At 40.2% G+C, this 19813-nt stretch overlaps 1 protein-coding gene across 1 annotated transcript in view; it reads left to right on the forward strand.

The window, feature by feature from the left end:
• The window catches only part of SPATS2 (spermatogenesis associated serine rich 2), a 133817-nt gene extending 114209 nt beyond the window's left edge, over positions 1 to 19608 (forward strand). Inside the window, 8 exon segments of the mRNA XM_070621213.1 lie at positions 453 to 588; positions 11412 to 11470; positions 12968 to 13077; positions 15828 to 15930; positions 17159 to 17373; positions 18406 to 18574; positions 18577 to 18656; positions 18658 to 19608. Coding sequence (XP_070477314.1) covers positions 453 to 588; positions 11412 to 11470; positions 12968 to 13077; positions 15828 to 15930; positions 17159 to 17373; positions 18406 to 18574; positions 18577 to 18656; positions 18658 to 18717 — 932 coding nt within the window. The 3' untranslated portion in view covers positions 18718 to 19608.
• The last annotated feature ends 205 nt before the right edge of the window (positions 19609 to 19813 follow it).

Below are 19813 nucleotides of genomic sequence, written 5' to 3' on the forward strand. Positions count from 1 at the left end.
TCCTCTCCAAATTCCCAGCTCTGCCCCTTCAGTTCAGGGAGACCGCCAGGCTCAGTTTAGGACTTCTCCTTACATTGTAGCCTGGAAACTCTTGTGGCAGTAAGTTGGGGCAATCCTGGGCCTCACTTCTTTTGTTTCTGTTTTCTGAGGGGGAAAGTACTGCCTATTGTCCATTGTTTGAAAACTATTGTTTTGTGTATTTTGTCTGTGTGTGTGTTTAGTTGTTTAAGACAGGAGGGCAAATCCAATTCCTATTACTCCATATTAGCCAGGATACTTATTTTTTTTTAAATCTATGAAAACATGAGTTTTTTGTTGAGGAGGGTGGCCATTTAGGAAACATTCTTAGTCTGCACAACATTTGTTACTTTACACGCTTAAATGTTCAGATCCAACTTTCAAGTTACCTATGTTCCCTTTTTTTTTAATTAATCCTTGGGTTTTTTCCCAAGGTTCCAATATTGAAAAATCTGTGAAAGACCTCCAGCGCTGCACAGTGTCTCTTGCACGGTATCGAGTCGTAGTTAAAGAAGAGATGGATACTTCCATTAAGAAAATGAAACAAGCTTTTGCTGAATTGCAGAACTGGTAAGTTAAGTTGCATTTGATATCAGTAGCACAAAAAGGATCATTTATAAAGATGGTCAGCCATTCACCAAGTTCTTTAATTCCTGACTCTTAACTACTCTACATAGTGGGGAGAGACTTAAAGATCCTGTGGTATATTTAGCTAAAAATCCTAAGGTATATTCTTTTGGACACAGTGTGGGAATGAGTAGCACAGAGAATCATAATGCTCCAGAAATGGGCCTGAGGTTAGTATTGTTTGGAAATGGACAAATAATTATAGAGTAGATCATACATTATTTCTTTAGGGTCTATGTTTTAAACCAGGAACCTGTAATCAATGGCATGCTGTTTTTGAACCCAGTTATAAAGTAGAAAAGATCTGTCTTTGCTTTCCTACCTCCTTTTATCCTTCCTAATGCACCCCGCCCTAATGGTCTCTTCTGTGCCCTATTACTAAACATTGATTTGTTTTAATTTTGTGTTTTTTGAACTGTGTTCTAAAGAACACTCATGTCTTAAAATATATTAATATGGGTTCCATAGAAGAAATAGGGTTCGGTAGTTAAAGAGGTATGAAAATACCTTTTAAAAAAATTTTACTACTAGCCTTCTCAGTGCCTTTTCAATGCTAATATGCCTTGTAAATCTAGAAGAAGGAGCTATGCTATGCTGTTTCTTAAATGTATTTGATTATAGAAACTTTTGGGGGGAGAAGTATATTTTCTAGAGCATGTAACCATTTTAACCATTAGATATTAAAGTGTTAACTAATATTTAAACCATAACTCCTTTCTGGCAGGTATTTGCATTTGATAAGGGACTTTTTTGAAAATAGAAGAGCTCTAAGGACCAAATTAAATAAAATGGTGGGCAGACAAGCAGCTAGGTTGATGTTTATGGATTTAGGACTGTCCACTCCACTTATTTGTAAGACTAGCCTGGCCTGAAAAATGAGAGGAAGTGTTCATTGTCGACGAAAATAACCAATCTATAAATGAAAATTTGGGTGAGTTTAATCTGAGCTGAAATCTGAGGATTATAACCCGGGAGAATCTTTTCACAAAGGGACAGAGCACTCCAAAGAAGTGGGGGTACACAGGGTAGTTATATACCCTCAAAGAGGGTGTTTCACATATGATTGAAATGTCCCTCCCACAATAGTCACAAGATTGCCCTGTCAGCACCGCACTTGGTGGGCACAGCAGGTAGTGGTCTGCTATCTCGAGGGCGTAGCAGGAGGCAAATCTGTTGTCTTGAGCTGGGTGGTCATACGTGGGGTGCCACAAGTGATCAGTTCCTAGCCCGAGGAAGGACGCTTAATCCTTAAAGAAATGCCAGTGTTGGGAGGGGAAGAGAAGTTGCACCTTTATCTCAAGGGCTGTTGTTCTTGCCATGGGGAATCTCTAAAGCAGATACACAATGCATGCTCAACGGCCACGGCCACGGCCACGGTCAGGCCCTTTTGGAAAGACAAGGTCAGGCCGAATTAGGTTTACACAAAATGGCTTCCTCATATACTCCAATATATCCTATTACTTGCCATTTTTATTTTTCATCATGAATAGAGAGAACCTACACCACTCTTCCTCCCAACCATCCGTTTTCTTGCCTGTCTATGGACTGTTCTCTTAGGTCGTATTCATCCGTGTCTCTGTAAACTTAGTCTGGTCACTTCATGCCCCAGCAGACGAGAGAAAGAGGGAGTGTGGGTAGCCTCGGTCCTCCTGTACTGTGGGATGAAGAGGGAGTGAATTAACAAAGATGTAGAAGAAAGCCTCCAAAAAGTGGCTGACTCCTACTTTTATCATTTGCAAAGTGTAGAATGGTCCAGTAAATCATCACAACCAGAAGTACTTTTAGGATAGATAATTCATCTGCTAGTCTACCCATGCTTTGTCCTGAATCTCGAGTTTCTTCCCTTTTCAGGTTTTATAGCTAGAAACTTAATGTCACATCTTCTGTTTTTCTTACATACATTTTGCTCCAGCCAGATTACTTGACTCAAAACTTAACATTCAGATTTCCTTTTCCATATGCTAGTTAATGCCACTTTCCCAGCCTTAAATATGCTCTCCTGTATCTTTGTATTTATTTAAATCCAACCAATTCTCTCAAACTCACCTTAAAATAAGCTCTAACTTCTGGAAATTTTTCTAGGTAACCGATTTCTCCTCTTTCTGAACCTCTGGGTGGAAGTCCATGCCCTTTGCCCTGGATTATTATCATATCAGATACTGTTGACTCATTTGGAAAAGAGTAAAGAGCTAGAGTAGGTCATCACGACTTTGCCTTGATAAGCCTCTGGTCTCTGTAACTGTTTAGCTTACTGATTACTTAGCCACAGGATCTGATTCCATCCAGAGCCAGTCTGAACCAGGAAACTTAGTTCCGGGAGAGAGATTTGTGAGTTCCTGTTGACTTGGCACCCAGCCACAGGGCAACTCCTTTAATAAATGACAAATGAAGTGGTTTCCTGCCTGGGAGCTGTGTGTTTAGGACTGATCAGCAGGCATAGCAACCAGGTCAATTTCACTTGAGCAAAGAGATCACCTGCCCTTTCCTGTTGGTGTAAAACCCTTTTCTCTGGCTGATTGGGTTTTTAAACAGCTTTATTTCATTGCCCCTTGGAGTTACTACTTCAAGATATAATTGGCAGGTGAGCTAACTCCGTTTGGCACTGAACTAGAGCTTGGGGTTAATGTCACTTAGGAACCCATTTTTTTGTGTTGGTTATAGTATAAAGGAAAAACGAAAGGTTCTAACAAATTTGCAACAGTAAGGTTTCGTTACCCCAGACGGGGAACTCGGGGGACTACTTAGATAACTGCTTTCACTTTGAGGCCAAATGAAAGCTGACACATACTTGTGGGAAGGTAAAGGCAGAGGCTTTCCAGTGATAAAACTTAAAATCTGCTCTTATTGGTGATCTAGTAATAATCATCTCTAGACCCAAGTTTACTTTACTCGTTAATTAATAAAATTTGTCTGACTTGCATTGTTGGAGCTATTAGTTGACTTAAGTTTAAAGCTATTAAGGAGCAGGATCTGGAGTGGAACATGAAGCTGGAGTGTATAATCTACTTTGAACACTTGTCATAAAACGTATTGGTGAAAAATGCCAACAGGATACATACTCAGCTTGCCTTTTAAATAAAATTTTCTATTTTATTGAAAGTCAAAAGGTACTTATTAAGATGTAAGAAATTTGAGATTCTATAACACATAAAGTCAATGTAAGTCTGTGCTTAAGATTTTGAAATTTTTCATAGCTGATTCCTGATTGACCTTAGAAAAATTACTTCCTTTTATTTGAGCTTCTCTTTTCTTCTTATATTAAGCTACCAGTAGTCTTAGCAAAGGCTTTTAGATCCTTAAAGTCCATATAGAGATGCTGAAAATTTAGGAATAATTTTGTGAACCAAAGCACTTTCAAAAATGTCTAAAAAGCATAAAAGAAAGGGATGGGCTAATATAATAATGTGTTATCAAAAATGTACATAACACTCCATAGTGTTAAATTATTCTTCAGTTTTTACATGCTTAGTACATTAATATCTTATTTCTACTAGTACTTGCCTCCGTGGTTCTCACTGTTCTTTGATTTAAAAATTTTACTCTTGAACCATCTGTGAAAACAGCTAATAACATAGGAAGATTACTTTACAGTTTACCAAACATGTTCAAGCATATTATCTGATTTCTTTATCGATATTTCTGTCCTGTGAAGTAGGAGTTTTTAATTCTACTTAACTATTAAAAGGGATTTGAGTCTTAGGTTAAGCGACTTACCTAACATGACATGGTAAGTTGCAGGCTCAGTATCCGAGTCTTTGTATCCTGACTCTCAGTAACCTATGACCTTCATCCCATCCATCATGATGCCTCACTTCCCAGCTAAAGCTTGGGAAGAAGGCTAGAGACTCTTGATACATGTCACATGTATTATTTCCTCCTCAGCTTAAAGGCTATGTAACAGAAACCCCACTGTAGGAGAATTTAGGGAATAAAGAATTTAGTTGTTATGGAACAGGGTTAGAATGAGGAGGACCAGGAGTTTGACTGAGCCTATGAAAGCCTTTATAAGTATTTTTTCATTTCAATAAAATAAAGCTACAAGAAGGAATATTTCATCCAAATATTCAATGTTCTTTTGATTTTGTAACTCAGAAGGTCCTGGACTATTCTTCTTAAGTCACAGCTTGCAGTGACTTGTGATGCAGATATTCTTCAGGTTACATCTTAGTTGGGGGAAGGGTATGAAGATTAAAGGAAAGTTTCCATGGAGTGGGGTCGATTAGAAAAGATTTCTCGGAGGATGTGAATCATTGTCAAGCCTTGAAAGAAGCATGGAATTTACATTGGCAGAAAGGATGAGGATAGAATACTGCATTTAGGAGATACGAGATAAGCAAAGGCATAGAAAGGGCATAAAGGGAGGGATCCTGCACAGTGTAGCTAAGGCTAAGGGACAGTAGTTGAAGGCAGTGAGGGGTGAAGTCAGAGACTGAGGTAGAATGAGAGCATTTGATGAAGGAATCTGAATTTTGTTTTTCTTTTTTCAAAGGTTCCATTATTCCCTCTTGTTTTTACTATAGTTCCCAAAATTATAACAGCAGTTTTTTAAAAATCAAAATAAATGTCATATAACTCTACCATTTTAACACATAATTAATTTTTTGTTTTCTGTGTTCCCTTGTGTCCTTTATCTATATGCATGCATAATCTTACTGGTTGTAATAATCATAGTGAGAGTGTAATTTTTTAATGCATTATTTTCACTTAAAGTTATGTTTGAGTCACCTCTGTGGAACTGCCTCCGCTGTTTGTGTGTGTGCACGTGATTATCTGAGAATTTTTAGCTGCCAGCCCCTTGGCCCAGTGGTTAAGTTTGCACGCTTCCCTTTGGTGACCCAGGGTTTTGCCAATTCAGATCCTGGGCGCGGACATGGCACCACTCATCAGGCCACACTGAGGCAGCATCCCACATGCCACAACTACAAAGACTCACAACTAAAATATACAACTATGTACTGGGGGGATTTGGGGAGAAAAAGCAGAAAGAAAAAAAAAAGATTGGCAACAGTTGTTAACTCAGATGTCAGTCTTTTTAAAAAAGAATTTCTAGACAATGGATCTGGAATGTATAATGATTTGCCAGAGTTACTATGAAGGCATTTTGCTACAGGCTATTGTACTGAAACTGAGGGATCAAGATGAGTACAGAAATTAGAATAATAATTGCAATTGCTGCTGCCATTTATTAAGCTACTATTGTATGTGAGAAGCTTTTATGCATAGTATCTCTAATTTATATAACAATATCACTTGTAGTGTTATATTCATTTTATAAATGATAAAAAAGATGGGCATAGGAAAAAGTAGTTTGCCCAAAGTCATACGTGGTATTAAGTGATTCTTTTCCACTATGTCATGCTTCCTTTTTCTGTGTCTTACCAGGGATGTCTGGTTGCCTTTATTCTTCAATCTTTGCCTTCCTGGTTCACACATGTCTCCTTTTTGACATTGCTATCATAATTCCAGAAGGAGGATTCAAAAAAACAAATCACATTTTCAGATGAGGATCTAGTCAGCCGTTCACCATGTGGCTTAACACTCCAACCATTTTTCCTTACCACCTAGAAACTTGAGCAATAAATTCCTTGGTGATCTAGATTGCTTCTGGTTCTTTTTTCCTAAATTTATTGTAAAATATCGAATCAGATGGCCTCTAGCATTACTTCAGAATTGAGAAACTTTGGCCACTGGAGAAGAGCAGAAGAAAAGGTTATCCATTGAGGGCCTGTCTCACAAAGCAGCCTATATTCACATTCTAGCTTCTTAAAAGCTACTCCAGACTCTTAAAGTAGAAGTCACGCATCCATGTGCTTTGTAAAGGACCCCTGACAAAGAGGAGCCCATCAAATTTTCATAAGATCCAAATTTGATATATTAAGCTAGTTCTTTCAATTCGTTTTACCCTAGTTGTTCAGCTCAATATGATGACCTGGCTGCCTAACTGGTGTTTTTTGGTTTTGTTTTGAGCCCAGGTATCTGTTCCATACTCCAGTAAGGCCAGTGCCATGAGTATGGAGTTTTACAAAACACATGGAGCATCATTAATTCTCTGCTAATAAAAACTGTTGACAGGGGCTGGCCCTGTGGCCTAGTGTTTAGGTTTGGCACGCTCCACTTTGGCAGCCCAGGTTCAGTTCCCAGGTGTGGGCCTACACCACTCGTCAGTGGCCGTGCTGTGGCAATGACCCACATACGAAATAGAGGAAGATTGGCATAGGTGTTAGCTCAGGGCGAGTCTTCCTCAGCAAAAAGAGGAAGATTGGCAGTAGATGTTAGCTCAGGGCAAATCTTCCTCAGCAAAAACAAAACAAAACACATAACTATTGACAATTCTCTTTTCTTGCTTATTTTATATGAGAAGAGGGAAATATTTCCAGAGAAATAAAGGTGTTTGCATTGGCTTTGCTAGGATTTCTGCTTTGATTGGCTTGTAGGTTGTAGGTTGTAGGTTTTCGGCAAATGAAATCAAGTACAAATGTTTTCTAAGAATATTATTGAATGGTTTAGAGTATTACCCCTTGAAATAATTAACTATGGGATTGCTAGAGTTGTGTTTCCATTATAACATTGTTTTCCAGTGCAACAACCATGAATAAATGATAGTTAACAATTTTTTGGTACCAAAGAATTACGGAAGGCAATAGCTAGAATCAGTAAGCTACATGTTAAAAATCAAAGCGCTTTCTTCAAATGATAGATACATAATATCTTAGAGATATGAATGCTAACGCTACAGGAACAACTATTCTGAGTGACTAAATTACACAAAAGCTTTAGAATAAGTTGAGCAAATGGGGAGATGGTAAAAGGTCTTGGTAAGGAGGAAAGGAAATACAGAACATTCAGACATTTACCAGTCTTTTTCCTTAGTAACAGTGACAGGTTGTCTAAAACCATTGTCATGATTGTAGAAAGGGTATGGAAATTCTCTGTACTGTATAAGGTCCAGGCTTAATAAGACCTAGTGTCTTTCTAACCAGGATCCCAACAGTATTTAGCTGAATTTCATTCACAGTGTCAGAATCCAGTGTATCTGATTCTCATTATGGTATATTTCCATTCAGGAAAGCCTTGAGAACAGTTGCAAGCTTAGCACCCTTATGTATTGGAGTGAGCAAGGTAACAGAAAGTCTGACAGTCTGAATGAGCCTTTCATGCCTCTCTGAGAGGAGTCATTGCTTGCAGTTATGGCATCTAAAAACTTTTACCCCGGGGCCAGCCCCATGTCTGGTTCAGTTCGTGTGCTCTGCTTCGACGGCCCAGGGTTTCACCGGTTCGAATCCTGGGTGTGGACATGGCACCGCTCATCAAGCCATGCTGAGGCGGCATCCCACATGCCACAACTAGAAGGACCCACAACTAAAAATACACAACTATGTACCGGGGGGCTTTGGGAGAAAAAGGAAAAATAAAATCTTAAAAAACAAAAAACAAAAAACTTTTACCTCAGACCACAGCTACTTTTGAATATCTTGACCACAGATCCATACTGGGACCACCATTTAGATTAGGAACAGATGGGAAATTTAGCTTAAGTTTCTTCATTGTTAGAAAGTTGTATTACAGTAAATTATTGTTTTTAATTGTAAAACATGCCTCTACTATTTATCTTAGTGCTTAGCCTACTTTCCAGTTTTTAACTCTTCCCACCCTCTCTATTTATTTTGTGATACACATATTTCTCCAACTTTTTATTATGAAAACTTTCAAAAATACAGGAAAGTTGAGAGGATAGTACAATGATCATTGTATTTCCTCTGTGTATGTTTGTGGGTAGAACCATTTGGAAGTTTCAGACATCATGACACATCACCCTTAAATACTTTAGCATTAATGACCTAAAAATACGGTCATTCTTCTACACATCTGTAATACATGATGTACTGTGTCATGTACTTCTAATAAAGTTATTATTATATTGTTTATGTTGGTCTCAGCCTATCAGTAGTGATGCTGCCAGATAGGAATGCCTGGGGGCACTCACCTGGGCCCTGTGCTCCTTATGGTGACCCCTACATGAGCCAGTGTTGTGGCTGGAAAAGCCCTCGTGGTTCTTAGAATTGTAAGATGCACCTCAGCAACCATCATCAGGGAACTTTGAAAAACACAAAGTTTATTACTCACAGGTCCAGGAGGGTACACAGCACACCCGGGGCCACATAGCAAGATTTGCTTAAGGAGAGTGCAGACCTGGGATTCTGTTTTTATTGCAGTCAAGGGTGGGGTGCCTGGGGTTTCACAGGTCCACTCTTTATTGATGACTTTAAAACAGAAGAGCGAGGATTAAAGTATGGGAAGGGTAAAGTAGGATCACTCCCGCAGTCAGTTGTCTAGGTCACCCAGGGCTTTCTAAAAGGGAAACTTCAAGGACAGGGTGTCCTGGCTCTGTATCTAGTGATATAGCTGGCAGTCTCTTTATTCAAGATGAGTGTCTTGGAAATGGATGCTTCAGCAATCAAGAGCTTAATGTCAGGCACTTACATTACAATCGTAAAAGCCAATTGTCCACCTGGTGGTGGCTGTGTAGTGGTTAAGTAGTGGTTAAGTTCTGGGCTCCACTGAAGCAGTCCAGGGTTCACAGGTTCAGTTCAAGACACCAACCTGGCACCACTGGTCAAGCCATGCTGTAGCAGCATCCCACGTAAAATAGAGGAAGACTGGCACAAATGTTAGCTGAGGGCCAATCTTCCTCACCACACACACACAAAAAAAGCTAATTGTCAAGCGCTTAAATGACATATATTGTAACATTTATTCATTTTTGTATTTTATAATGTAAAGTTGCAAATATTCATCAAGCTTTTCTCTGAGAAAATGTCCCAATAGCCTCAGTTAATCAGTAGATTCTGGTTAATGCTTGGCTAACATCACAGATCTTTCAATAGATGTTATCAAGAGATGGCAACATGACAAACAACAAAAAGAAATGAAAGTGCTTACTGCTTTTCAGTGTTTTGGGCATGAAAATGTAAACCATTTTTTTTTTAATGGGCTAGTTGAATGGTTGTCCATGCACTACCCTGTGAATTTCTTACGATCGCCCATGAGTCGTTAAAGAAACAAAGTTTATTTAAATTGTCCTGGTTGTTCTCCCAGGGGAAAAAAAGTGCCATCACAGTGTACCAGCTCATACTGCCACAAAAAAGTCTGGTTGCGATGGTGCAGGACTTTTTTCCCTTGCTAACAGTGTCATGTGACATTCTACTTTTTCATAATATTGTAAGCTGCAGAAAGCTTACTTGTTTACTGAAATTTTTTAATAAGTATTTTTCAAGCTTTGTCAGAGACACATTTGTCATCTGGTGGACACAGTGTCTGCAGCTTAAGGTGATTCAGCAGCAGAAGAGAAAGGTAATGTCAGACTCGAGGCTGGCAGCTCCCATCTCAGTTGTGCTTTTGTTTTGCCTTTTAGGTGTTCCAAATGCTGCTAGAGTTCTTGGAGCAAAATATTGCCAAGGTTTGGGAAAATGCTTTCTTAGCAAAGTATTGCTACCCCACCATAGTTGTATCTTCTCTCTAGTCTGGTGCTTTTGGATTAATATGTCGAAGAAATTTGTTTTGTTAAAAGTCTGTTTATTAACATCATGCATAATGATTATCAAACCTGTGTTCTCTGGCACTTCACTATAAAGGATTTTGCTCCTTGAGGAAATGACCTTGCCGTATACTTTTTTGTGTATCTCACTGCAGTCTCCATATTAACTACTTTGTGCTAACATAACTACATGTTGAGCTAAATTGAATTAGTATAATGTGTGCGTATATGTATGTGTGTGTGTGTGTGTATACATATACATGTATGTATATATTATTGGTTTTACAATCGGAAACGTGTAGAGCTTTTATTAACTCTGTAATTACATTCCCTGTAATTACATTCAAAAGGAGAAATTACGATGAATTCCAAATTTGAAGAGAGGTAGAACATTTCATGTTCATGCAGGTATTAAAATTTTAGATTTTTTTTTTTTGCCACCACTAAGCAAAACTGATATGGTAAGGAAAATTATTTGCATCCAGAGGTTGAATACTAGGACAGCCTACTATGTCTTTATGCGTTGAAGATGGTGGGCTCTTTTACAAGGTGCCTGTAAACCATGTACATTTGCAGTGGAGAAAATTCTAATTGCTCATTTAATGTTCTTTTTCTGTAAAAAGCCTACCAGAAACCATTGACTCCATCTTTTCTGGATCACTATTAAATGTTTACCTGAAATCAGCACAATGTATGTATGTCTTTTGACTACTCTGTATTCTAAAGACTAAAGTGCTAGTGGACTTGGTTGCAACTGTGGTAAAATGTTGAGGATCTACAAATCCTAATCAGAGATAAATTTACCATGCCCTAGCAGAGGTATTACCTGGTACGTTCCTTAGAAGCAAAGCTGTCCAATTTTATGGGCCAAAATATAAAGTTAAAAATATGTGAGTATATTTGTGGAAATACGTCATTTTCACAAGGACTTTTGCTTTAGCACAATTCAGTAAGAAACATTTTTGCAGCTTGCTACTGCCATCTAATGGTTCTTAACTCTTGGACTAATAAAGAGAAATAAAAGGGATTAGGTCTATTTAATTTATTGGAATCCTTAAAATATTCTTTGCTGAGAATGAGACATCAGAATTTTCATGTGGTCTATACAATGATTACTTTATAGTATGCTTTTAGTGAACAAACTCATAAGTCTTTCTCCACTTTTAACAATGTGCTGTTTCTCTGTTTGAATTTCTGATCAAACCTTTTCCCCCTTGTCATCCCTTCGTAGTTTAATGGATCGAGAAGTGGCGTTGCTTGCCGAAATGGACAAAGTGAAAGCTGAAGCAAGTAAGAATGATCTTTAATCAAAGCTATTACTGGTTAGTGGGTATCTCTCTCTCCGCTCCCTTGACAAAAGCTCAATGTAAATGCCACAATAAGAGTTTATATATTTAAACAGTCTTGAGCGGTTGTACCTTACTCGCATATGAATCCTTTCAGGCAAAACAACTTTATAAGAGGCTGTTTTTTAAATATTTCCAAATTTTAATATTTTGGATGTAGATTTCAGTGTCTAAGAGACTGCATCATGGTATCTGCCACCACAGCATCAACTTAGGAAAGTAAAGCATCCTGCAGTTGCCTGGGTTCTGTTTTATTTTGTTTTTTTCCTGCAGTAATTGAACAATTCCATTGGGATTTTTCTACTTGGAAAAAAATCCTTTGGTATAATCAGAGAAGACGTCACCAAGTTGCCAACAATTTAGTGTAAACATTCCTGTCGTTACCTATCTCAGAACTTTCTTTGTTTTCTCGGTTTGTATAACAGTCTTCACCCAGTGTCTGTTATTATTGAGTAGGGGAAGCCAGTGAATTCAGAGTTCAGGGTACCATGACTAGGGTTCCTTGAAAGCTTACTCAAATAGATTCTGGAGGACTAGAGTCTAACTTGAGTAATTAGGAGGGTTTTGTGTGGAAGAACCAGATATCTGGTTTTTGTATTTCTGTTAAGGGTTAGGTTAAGGATTTGCAGCTATATGAAAAGAAGGGAATGTCACCTGCAACTTGTGCAGTGGCATTGATTTGGGGCTTTTCAGCAGCAGCCTTTACCTTCCTGCATTGAATGCCAGATTTGTAATTAGGGAGGTGGTTTCTTTTAACCTGCTCTCAAACTGGTAAGAATGGAAATAGGTTGAGACGATGAGTCACAATTAAATCATTTGTGTCTATGGTCATGGGCCAGAAGAGGCAGCTTTGAAGCACTGAGCTGAGTTCCGTTTTGATCCATTTTAACCTGAAATGTTGAATACATGGCAGAGATGCTATCCGCTGTTTTTCAGAAGTGAGATTTCATTTAAATTGAGTGGTATATCCTGAAATTTATCAGTGTGACGGTTTCAGTGCATTCATGTACCTGTATTCTCTTTTTGAAGATGAAGGTTCAGATAAAATCTCTGGGGAGGGGACCGCAGAGTCAGAAGTAGCAGGGACAATTTTACTTTTCATTTTATAGCCATTTATTTCTAGATGAATTTTTTACCATGTGTGCATGTTTCTGTTTTAATTTATATGCTTCTTGAAAATAAAATTTCTTTTGACTAGGAAGAGGAGAAAGAGAAATGACAAATGATTTATGAATCTTTATGATTCATAAAGTGTTTATCATTTAACTTCCTTCAGAGTCCCTCAAGAAGGTGGAGACTGGACCTTTGGTATTTTCCTTTTCTGGATGGGTGGGCAGCTAAGCCTTTGGCTGTCCAAATATGTACGGCAAGGCCTGTGCTTCTAGTTCTTCTTTATCTTATGTAGCAGAACATAAAAGTCATACTCCCTTTTCTTCTGCAGTGGAAATTTTGCTCAGCCGACAAAAGAAAGCTGAAGTTCTAAAGAAGATGACCGATGTGGCTGTTCGAATGTCAGAGGAGCAATTGGTTGAGCTTAGAGCTGACATCAAGGTAAAACTTCCTTCTCCTTTCTGCCTTTCTTCTTATCCTTGGGGACTAAAGTAGCAAATCTCCATAATTCATGGCCATATCTAATATATTGAACTCATGATCTTCCCTTCCCAAACCTGGCCCTCCTCCAGGTTCCCCTTCTCAGTAAGTAGTACTGTCATCTATCCAGTTGTCCAAGCTGGAAACCGTAGGAAATTTATCCTTTTACTACATTAAATCTATCAACAGACCCTGACCGTTTGACCTTCTACTGAATCTCAAATCTGACCTTTTCTGTTCATCTCCACCACCACCATCACAGTCAAACTCTTGCTTGGTCTTCTGTAATGATAGCTCTTACCTGATTCCACCCATCCCCTTTGCCACTGCCTCACCCTCCCACCCTTCATCCCTGTTCCTCACACTACAGTAACCCCCTTCAAACTTTCCATTGCTTTTAGGATAAAGACTATAATCCTTAACACAGCCTGCAGGGCTTTGCATGACCTGGCTCTGCCACCATCTTCATTTCACACCATGCCCCCCTTGTCCTCTATACTCCAGCCATACTAGCTTTTCCTTTCCACGGATATATCCCGTTCCCTCCCACTAAAGGGCTACAGCACATGCCTTTCCATCTGTCCAAAACACTCTTCCCCCCACCCTACTCCCAGCACACAAATCACTCATGACTTACCCATTCTTCCTGATTTTCTTGTCATGTGCCCCTATTTTGTGCCTTCATAGCTCAGTTATAATTATATGTGTATTTCATTAATCTGTCTTCCCCACTAAACTGTGAATTTTACAGTGGCGGGAACTACTGTGTCTCGAGTGCCCATCACAGTGCCTTGGCATGTAGTAGGTGTTCAGTAAATATTTAAATAGTTGGTTGATTGATTCTGACTTTTTAAGAGAAAAAATGAGCAATTTGAGTTGTTGATTATATTGTAATCTATTTATAAAGATTACCTGGGTTCAACACTCATACATTTTAAGTTCTTATAAAGAGCAGCATTTCTGAGACTAAGCATGGGAACCTGAGAGAGGTTGGGATATTCATGAGTGGTTGGGGATACTGGCATTCTCAATAATTGTTTATAAACTGTGAGCTATGTGAACAAGGGGAGTTGGCCTTCCCTACTCCTGAGCCCTTGACCTCTGCTTCTTCTGACACGTGACGTTTATTGCCGTATTTAAGAGGAACGCTTGCTCGGGAGGCTGCATAACAGCATCTGTAAAATGAAAACATCGATGGAAACCATCTGAGCCCTCACAGAGAGCCTTGTTACCATTCTGACCCAGTCTTCCACACAGATTGTGTCGTGTTATATTCTCTTACTCCTGCGCCATTGGACTCTATTGGGGGAAATAGCAAAACAATGCAAATTTTAAATGACCATTTTCTGATTAACTAAAACTATATTACTAAATTTTTTAGAAAGTCTTCTTCACATTAATGCCAGTCAGCCTCATTCACCTATCTGGAAGAAGCCGGAAACCCCTTTGGAATTAGATGAGAATTCTGGCTTTCACAGGCTTCATCTGTTCCCCTTCCCACGTGATTGAAAAGCTGCTAGAAATATTTCTGCAGGCTGACTAAGGATCTGTTTCTCTCCGCGTTTCCAGTGTACTGAAGTGGGTGCTGTGCAATTTAAATGTCTTATTTCCAGATCATTTTATTTCCGTCATTCCTGTTAAGTCTTTGGCTCAGCAAACCCTAGAATTTGTTTTGGAATTAATCTCAGACTGATATTACATGGCTGAAGGCCTTGTTACAGAGGTTCATGTGCTTTTCCTAAGCCACAATATACTCTGAAGCTTTAAGACTTCAAGGCCCAGGCGTCATTTTATTTCTCCTTTCTCCTTCCCTTTTTACTGTTTCTAGATGCATCCCCAGGATTCTGATGCATTCGTTTCTACCCCTTGAAAATCCAGAGCAGATTTGGACCGCCCGCAGTTAAAGGACTACTCTGAGGAGTGTACTTCTAGATTATATCTAGGCCGTTATCTTTTCTTTTTCATCTCCTTTTCATCTAAAAACATGATTTCAGGCTACCTTAGAAATTATTTATTGAAACAGACCCTTAGAAGCACTTTATTTTACTCCTGATGTGTTACTTTCTAGTCCCACAATTTCTATAATATAGTTGGTTTTTGACCCCAGGGCTTGGTTACTTCTCAGCTCAGTCTGCTTAAAAGTCTTAAATTACTTGCAGCGTAAACTCTTCTCATTTGCAAAGCTGACTTTTCACATGAATGATTTTCCATCTCAAGAAATTGTTCCTATTTCAAGGACTAACAAATCCTACTTTATAAAGAGATGAAGTGGGTTTCCTAAGGAAGTTCCTATTAAAGAACACCAACCATCTATTTAAATGGAATCATTGTTGTAACTTATGAGCATTTTCGCTACCTCTGCTTCTGTATAAAATGGACCAATGTGGAGACCAAGCCACTGGTGGAAAGATAGCCCTCTGCTATAAATTCTCTCTCCTTTCTCTACAGTTTCTCTTGATCATACCTAAGCGACTTTGACCATCGTGTAGCATTTCATAAAGCTCCCAAAGAGACTTATCTTTGGGCTCTTAAGAAAATGACTGAATTTCATCAGTCACCCAGCATTGGTAATATATTGGTCTTTTAGTAAACTTTGAAGCAGTAAAGAGAAGACAGTTGAAAATAATTGTGTTTCATCTGTACACAGCAAGCTGTAGATTCCACGTGTGCCGCTTGTCTCACCCAGAGGCTTCTCTCTGTCCTTTCTCCAGCACTTTGTTAGTGAACGCAAATATGACGAGGATCTGGGACGAGTAGCCCGGTTCACCTGTGATGTGGAGACCCTAAAGAAGAACATTGATTCCTTCGGACAAGGTGAGATGGGGAGAGAGTCTCGGCCCTGAAGATGGTGAGGAGACCACCCCGCACGAATTAGAGACTGGAGTGTCGCTTGGCTTCTCCACTGAGTCTTCTTTAGTGCCCCTTGGGTTTTTGTTTGTTTGCTTGTTTTAATGAAAAGTAATTCTGAGACACTTAAGAAGTCAATGGATGCAGATGCCTTGAGCTCTGAGGATGGGTTTTTCCAGCTCCCTAAATCTGCAGTAATATTTTTTCATCGTTCTCTGTTGAGCTGAGAGGTGTGTGGCATGTAGCGTGAACTCTCTGGGGCTCAGGATCAGACCAAGTTAGAATCCTTGCTTCCACACTAACCCCTCAGAACCTCATTTTACTCCTCTCCAAAATGGAGATAACAATCCCTGCCTTGCCTGGCACATAATAGGTACTTAAAAAATAGCTGGGAGGGAAGGGGGTGCCTCTAAGGTGGGAGTTTGTAAGGACACATCAGTCAAACCCCAGGCTCTGCTCCTTTGTTCTTTTTATCTCAGTGTAAAAGTGAAATGCTGGGCCTAGGGCAGTGATTGTGAACTCAGCATTGGTCCAGGCTTAAAGCCAGAAAACAATCTAGGGGGTAGTTTTAAACCATTGAATTGTGACAAAATTTGAATTGAAAATATTAATATTTTTCAGCTAGATTGGTATTTTGAATTTGGGGTTATTCTTGCAGAAAGACCCTTGGGAAGATACATATTTGTTGTAAAGACTAGTTCCAACATTCATATTTAACTAATCTTGATTATTTTTACCTTGCATCATTCAAATTTTTTTAAAAGGAGTTAGTTTTTTATTTACCTTTTTCTTTCTTTGTAAAGTCTGTGCTTCAGAATGTTCTTTGCATAGGAAACTGAACATATGGCCCATACTATTGTTCCTAGGCTTAGTCAGCTGCTGGAGCCACAGCCGGGAGTTGAGGTAGAAGGAAATGCCAAGAAGCCATTAGTTGGTGGAGGTGGGGGGGTGTTGTTGCTCTGATCTGAAACTATCCTCCTGTCTCAAGAGTTCCTTTACAAAGCATTGGGGATGTGCAGGGGGTGGAGGAAGAGGGCAGAAGGGGCATCTTCCTTCCTCTTACCTATTTTATAAGCTTTTCTTTACAACTACCGCGTAGACAGTTATCTTAAATTGCTCATTGAGAAATAGGGGAAACTTTACCCACTGTGTTCTTCTATCTTATGACCACATGTTTCTCCTATTTCTGTTTCAGTGTCCCATCCAAAGAACAGCTATTCAACCAGACCCCGATGTGGCTCGGTTACATCTGTGTCCCTGAGTAGCCCGTGCGATGCCTCTGCTGCTCCCTCTTCCACCTGTGCCTCTGCTCCCAGCCTCACAAATGCTAACAAGAAAAACTCGGCGCCAGGAGAGACTCCTGCAGCCGGAGCCGGCTCCAGTGGCCGGCCCTCCCAGCCTCATCGAGAGGTAACCAGCTTGCACACTGAGCACGTTAGGAAGAAAGCTACCAGATTGTCACAGTTTAAATGCTGACAGCTCGATACATCACCCTCCTCTCTTTATTCCCATTCCACACCTATTTTGAATCCCTCCAGCCCGTTAGTTCCAGAGAAAGCATTTGGTATGTATGTTCCAAACCACCAGCCAGTTCAGATTTCCTGTTGCCAAGACTGCTGACTTTCTGATGTTGGCAGTGATCCCAGCTGCCGTAGGTAGTATTGCCCGGTAATTAGTCACGCGGGGAGTCGTGCACCCATCTCGAGGTAGACAAGCACTACAGGGCAGGTTCGCCAGAGCGCATCTGCTCCCTGGAAGCAGGGTGTGGGGCGTGTCAGGGAGAGAGGTGAGCCTGCTGGGCTCGGGAGCTCGCACTAGAAAGCTGAAGCATAATCCACAGTCTGTTTTCCTTGGTTTGAATAAGATACACAAGAGCAATCCAAGGCAGTGCTGTCAGTAATTCTTCAGAACTGGTATTACACTGGAATCGGAGGACAAAAATAAAATCCCATGCCATAAGCTTTCTGGGTTGTAATGTGAAAGATGTACTAAATGTCACAGCAGCATGATTTAATCTGTGGTTCATGATACATAGCAAAGCGGATCGTAATGATCCTTATTTTATTATTCCAAATGTTCGTTATCTTTTCAAATGGCTTATGATCTGCAAAGTTCAGACATGTGATAAGATACTTGCCCAAGTGAGGGTTTGGAACAACCCAAAGAATGTTCTTTCTTCTTAGTGCTCAGCTAAAGAAAAGTGAACTCCTCTTCAGCGGAGAAGAGCCTGGGGTGAAAGGTGGGGGGAAAGTAGTGCAAGACATTAATTCTGATGTAGGGGCTGCGTTGGATTGACCGACAGAATTCTGAGAGTCTTGAGAGAACTGAGTCCCAACCATGGGATACCTCAATTTTGCTCTCAGATACTCTTATAAACTGAACTGGAGAAAGTGGGTGCCATAATGCCAGAGTGCTTTGAACATCATATTCTTTTATCCTTAGGTATTGCCGGGGAACAGACGAGGAGGACAAGGCTACAGGCCACAAGGCCAAAAGTCCAGTGACCACACGAACCAAGGGCGACGTGACAGTGTGGGTCATTACCGAAATAGTTCATGGTACTCATCTGGTTCCAGATATCAGGGTGCGCCACCCCAGGCCCCAGGAAACACAATGAATGGGGCCAGGCTTACTGCGCAGGGACCAGTGGAACTGGAGCCAGCATGGAGCCCCGGCCACCCAAGCTCTCGTTCAAAAAAGGGGCTCCCCCAGCGCAAACCCAGAACCTCTCAGCCGGAAGCCGTGAACTCTTGAGGGAAATTCCAGTTGGCCTCTCTCTGTCCCACATGATTCACCTTGGTAACTGGACTTTAGGAAACTTATAGTTGGATTTATTAACAAAAAGAAGTTTACGCATATCACTTTTTATGCCATTCTAAATATTTTTGGTTTCTTCTCTTCTCATTTCCTCTTTACCATTTTTGGAGAGGAAGCTCTCTTCTCCCTTGACCTTTCCTGAGGATATGGATTGGTTCTGATTGGTCATTTCCACCAGGAATCATAGGCAACTGTTGCCGAGTTTCTCAAGGGTAAGCAGTATTCTTCTCAGTGCCCCAGGCCTTTCAGTTGCCCAAAGAGGCCGTCCTCAGCAGCCCTACCGTCAGGATCCCGGGAGGAGACAGAGCATACTGTTGCCTTTCCCGTCTAAGCAGAAGCCACACATGCCTGTCAGGTTCCCTCTGAACAGCAGTGTAACCAGGAGAGGCAACGAGGGGCTTGCGTATTGCACTGAGTTAGCCAGAGAAGAGGAAATTTAATTGGTGAAAAGGAGGGAACACTAGGAAACATTCGAGATCTGCCTCTGCTCCCGGAACCTGCCTGAGATTGACACTCAGATCAGGGTCTCAGTCTCCTGCTTGGCACCATGTCTTGACCTGCAGTTTCTTCAAAATGTCCAAATTCGTGTTTCCTATTACCTTAGACTGCAAACCAGTCTAGGGAAGTCTATGGGAAAGTAGCATTTAATTAAAGGGAAAAAAAGTATTTCTTTGTTTCAATGTTTGAAGATTTTTGTTGTTGTTCTCCCTCTTTCGTGAATCCTATTCTGATCCTGAACAAAATTTATAGCAATATAATTAGTGTTAATCTGTTACCCATCCAAAAATTGCTGCAATCTTTATAGTTGAATAAATAAAAACAACTGCGTCAGTGTTCCCACATTTATTTCACACCAGCAAGTGGCTTCGTTTTACTCTGTTTTTCTTTGGGCCTCAGGGGTAAAAGTCATTCGGACAGCTTGTTCGGGGCTGAAATGAAGGTGTCTGATTCCTAAGTCATTTGTCCACCACTTAGCTTCCAAACCAAATTAAAATGTGGAAGCCAGGATGAGCGAATGCAGCTGTTCCTTGCG

The sequence above is a fragment of the Equus przewalskii genome, chromosome 5 (assembly GCF_037783145.1).
Source record: "Equus przewalskii isolate Varuska chromosome 5, EquPr2, whole genome shotgun sequence".
NCBI classification, from domain to species: domain Eukaryota; kingdom Metazoa; phylum Chordata; class Mammalia; order Perissodactyla; family Equidae; genus Equus; species Equus przewalskii.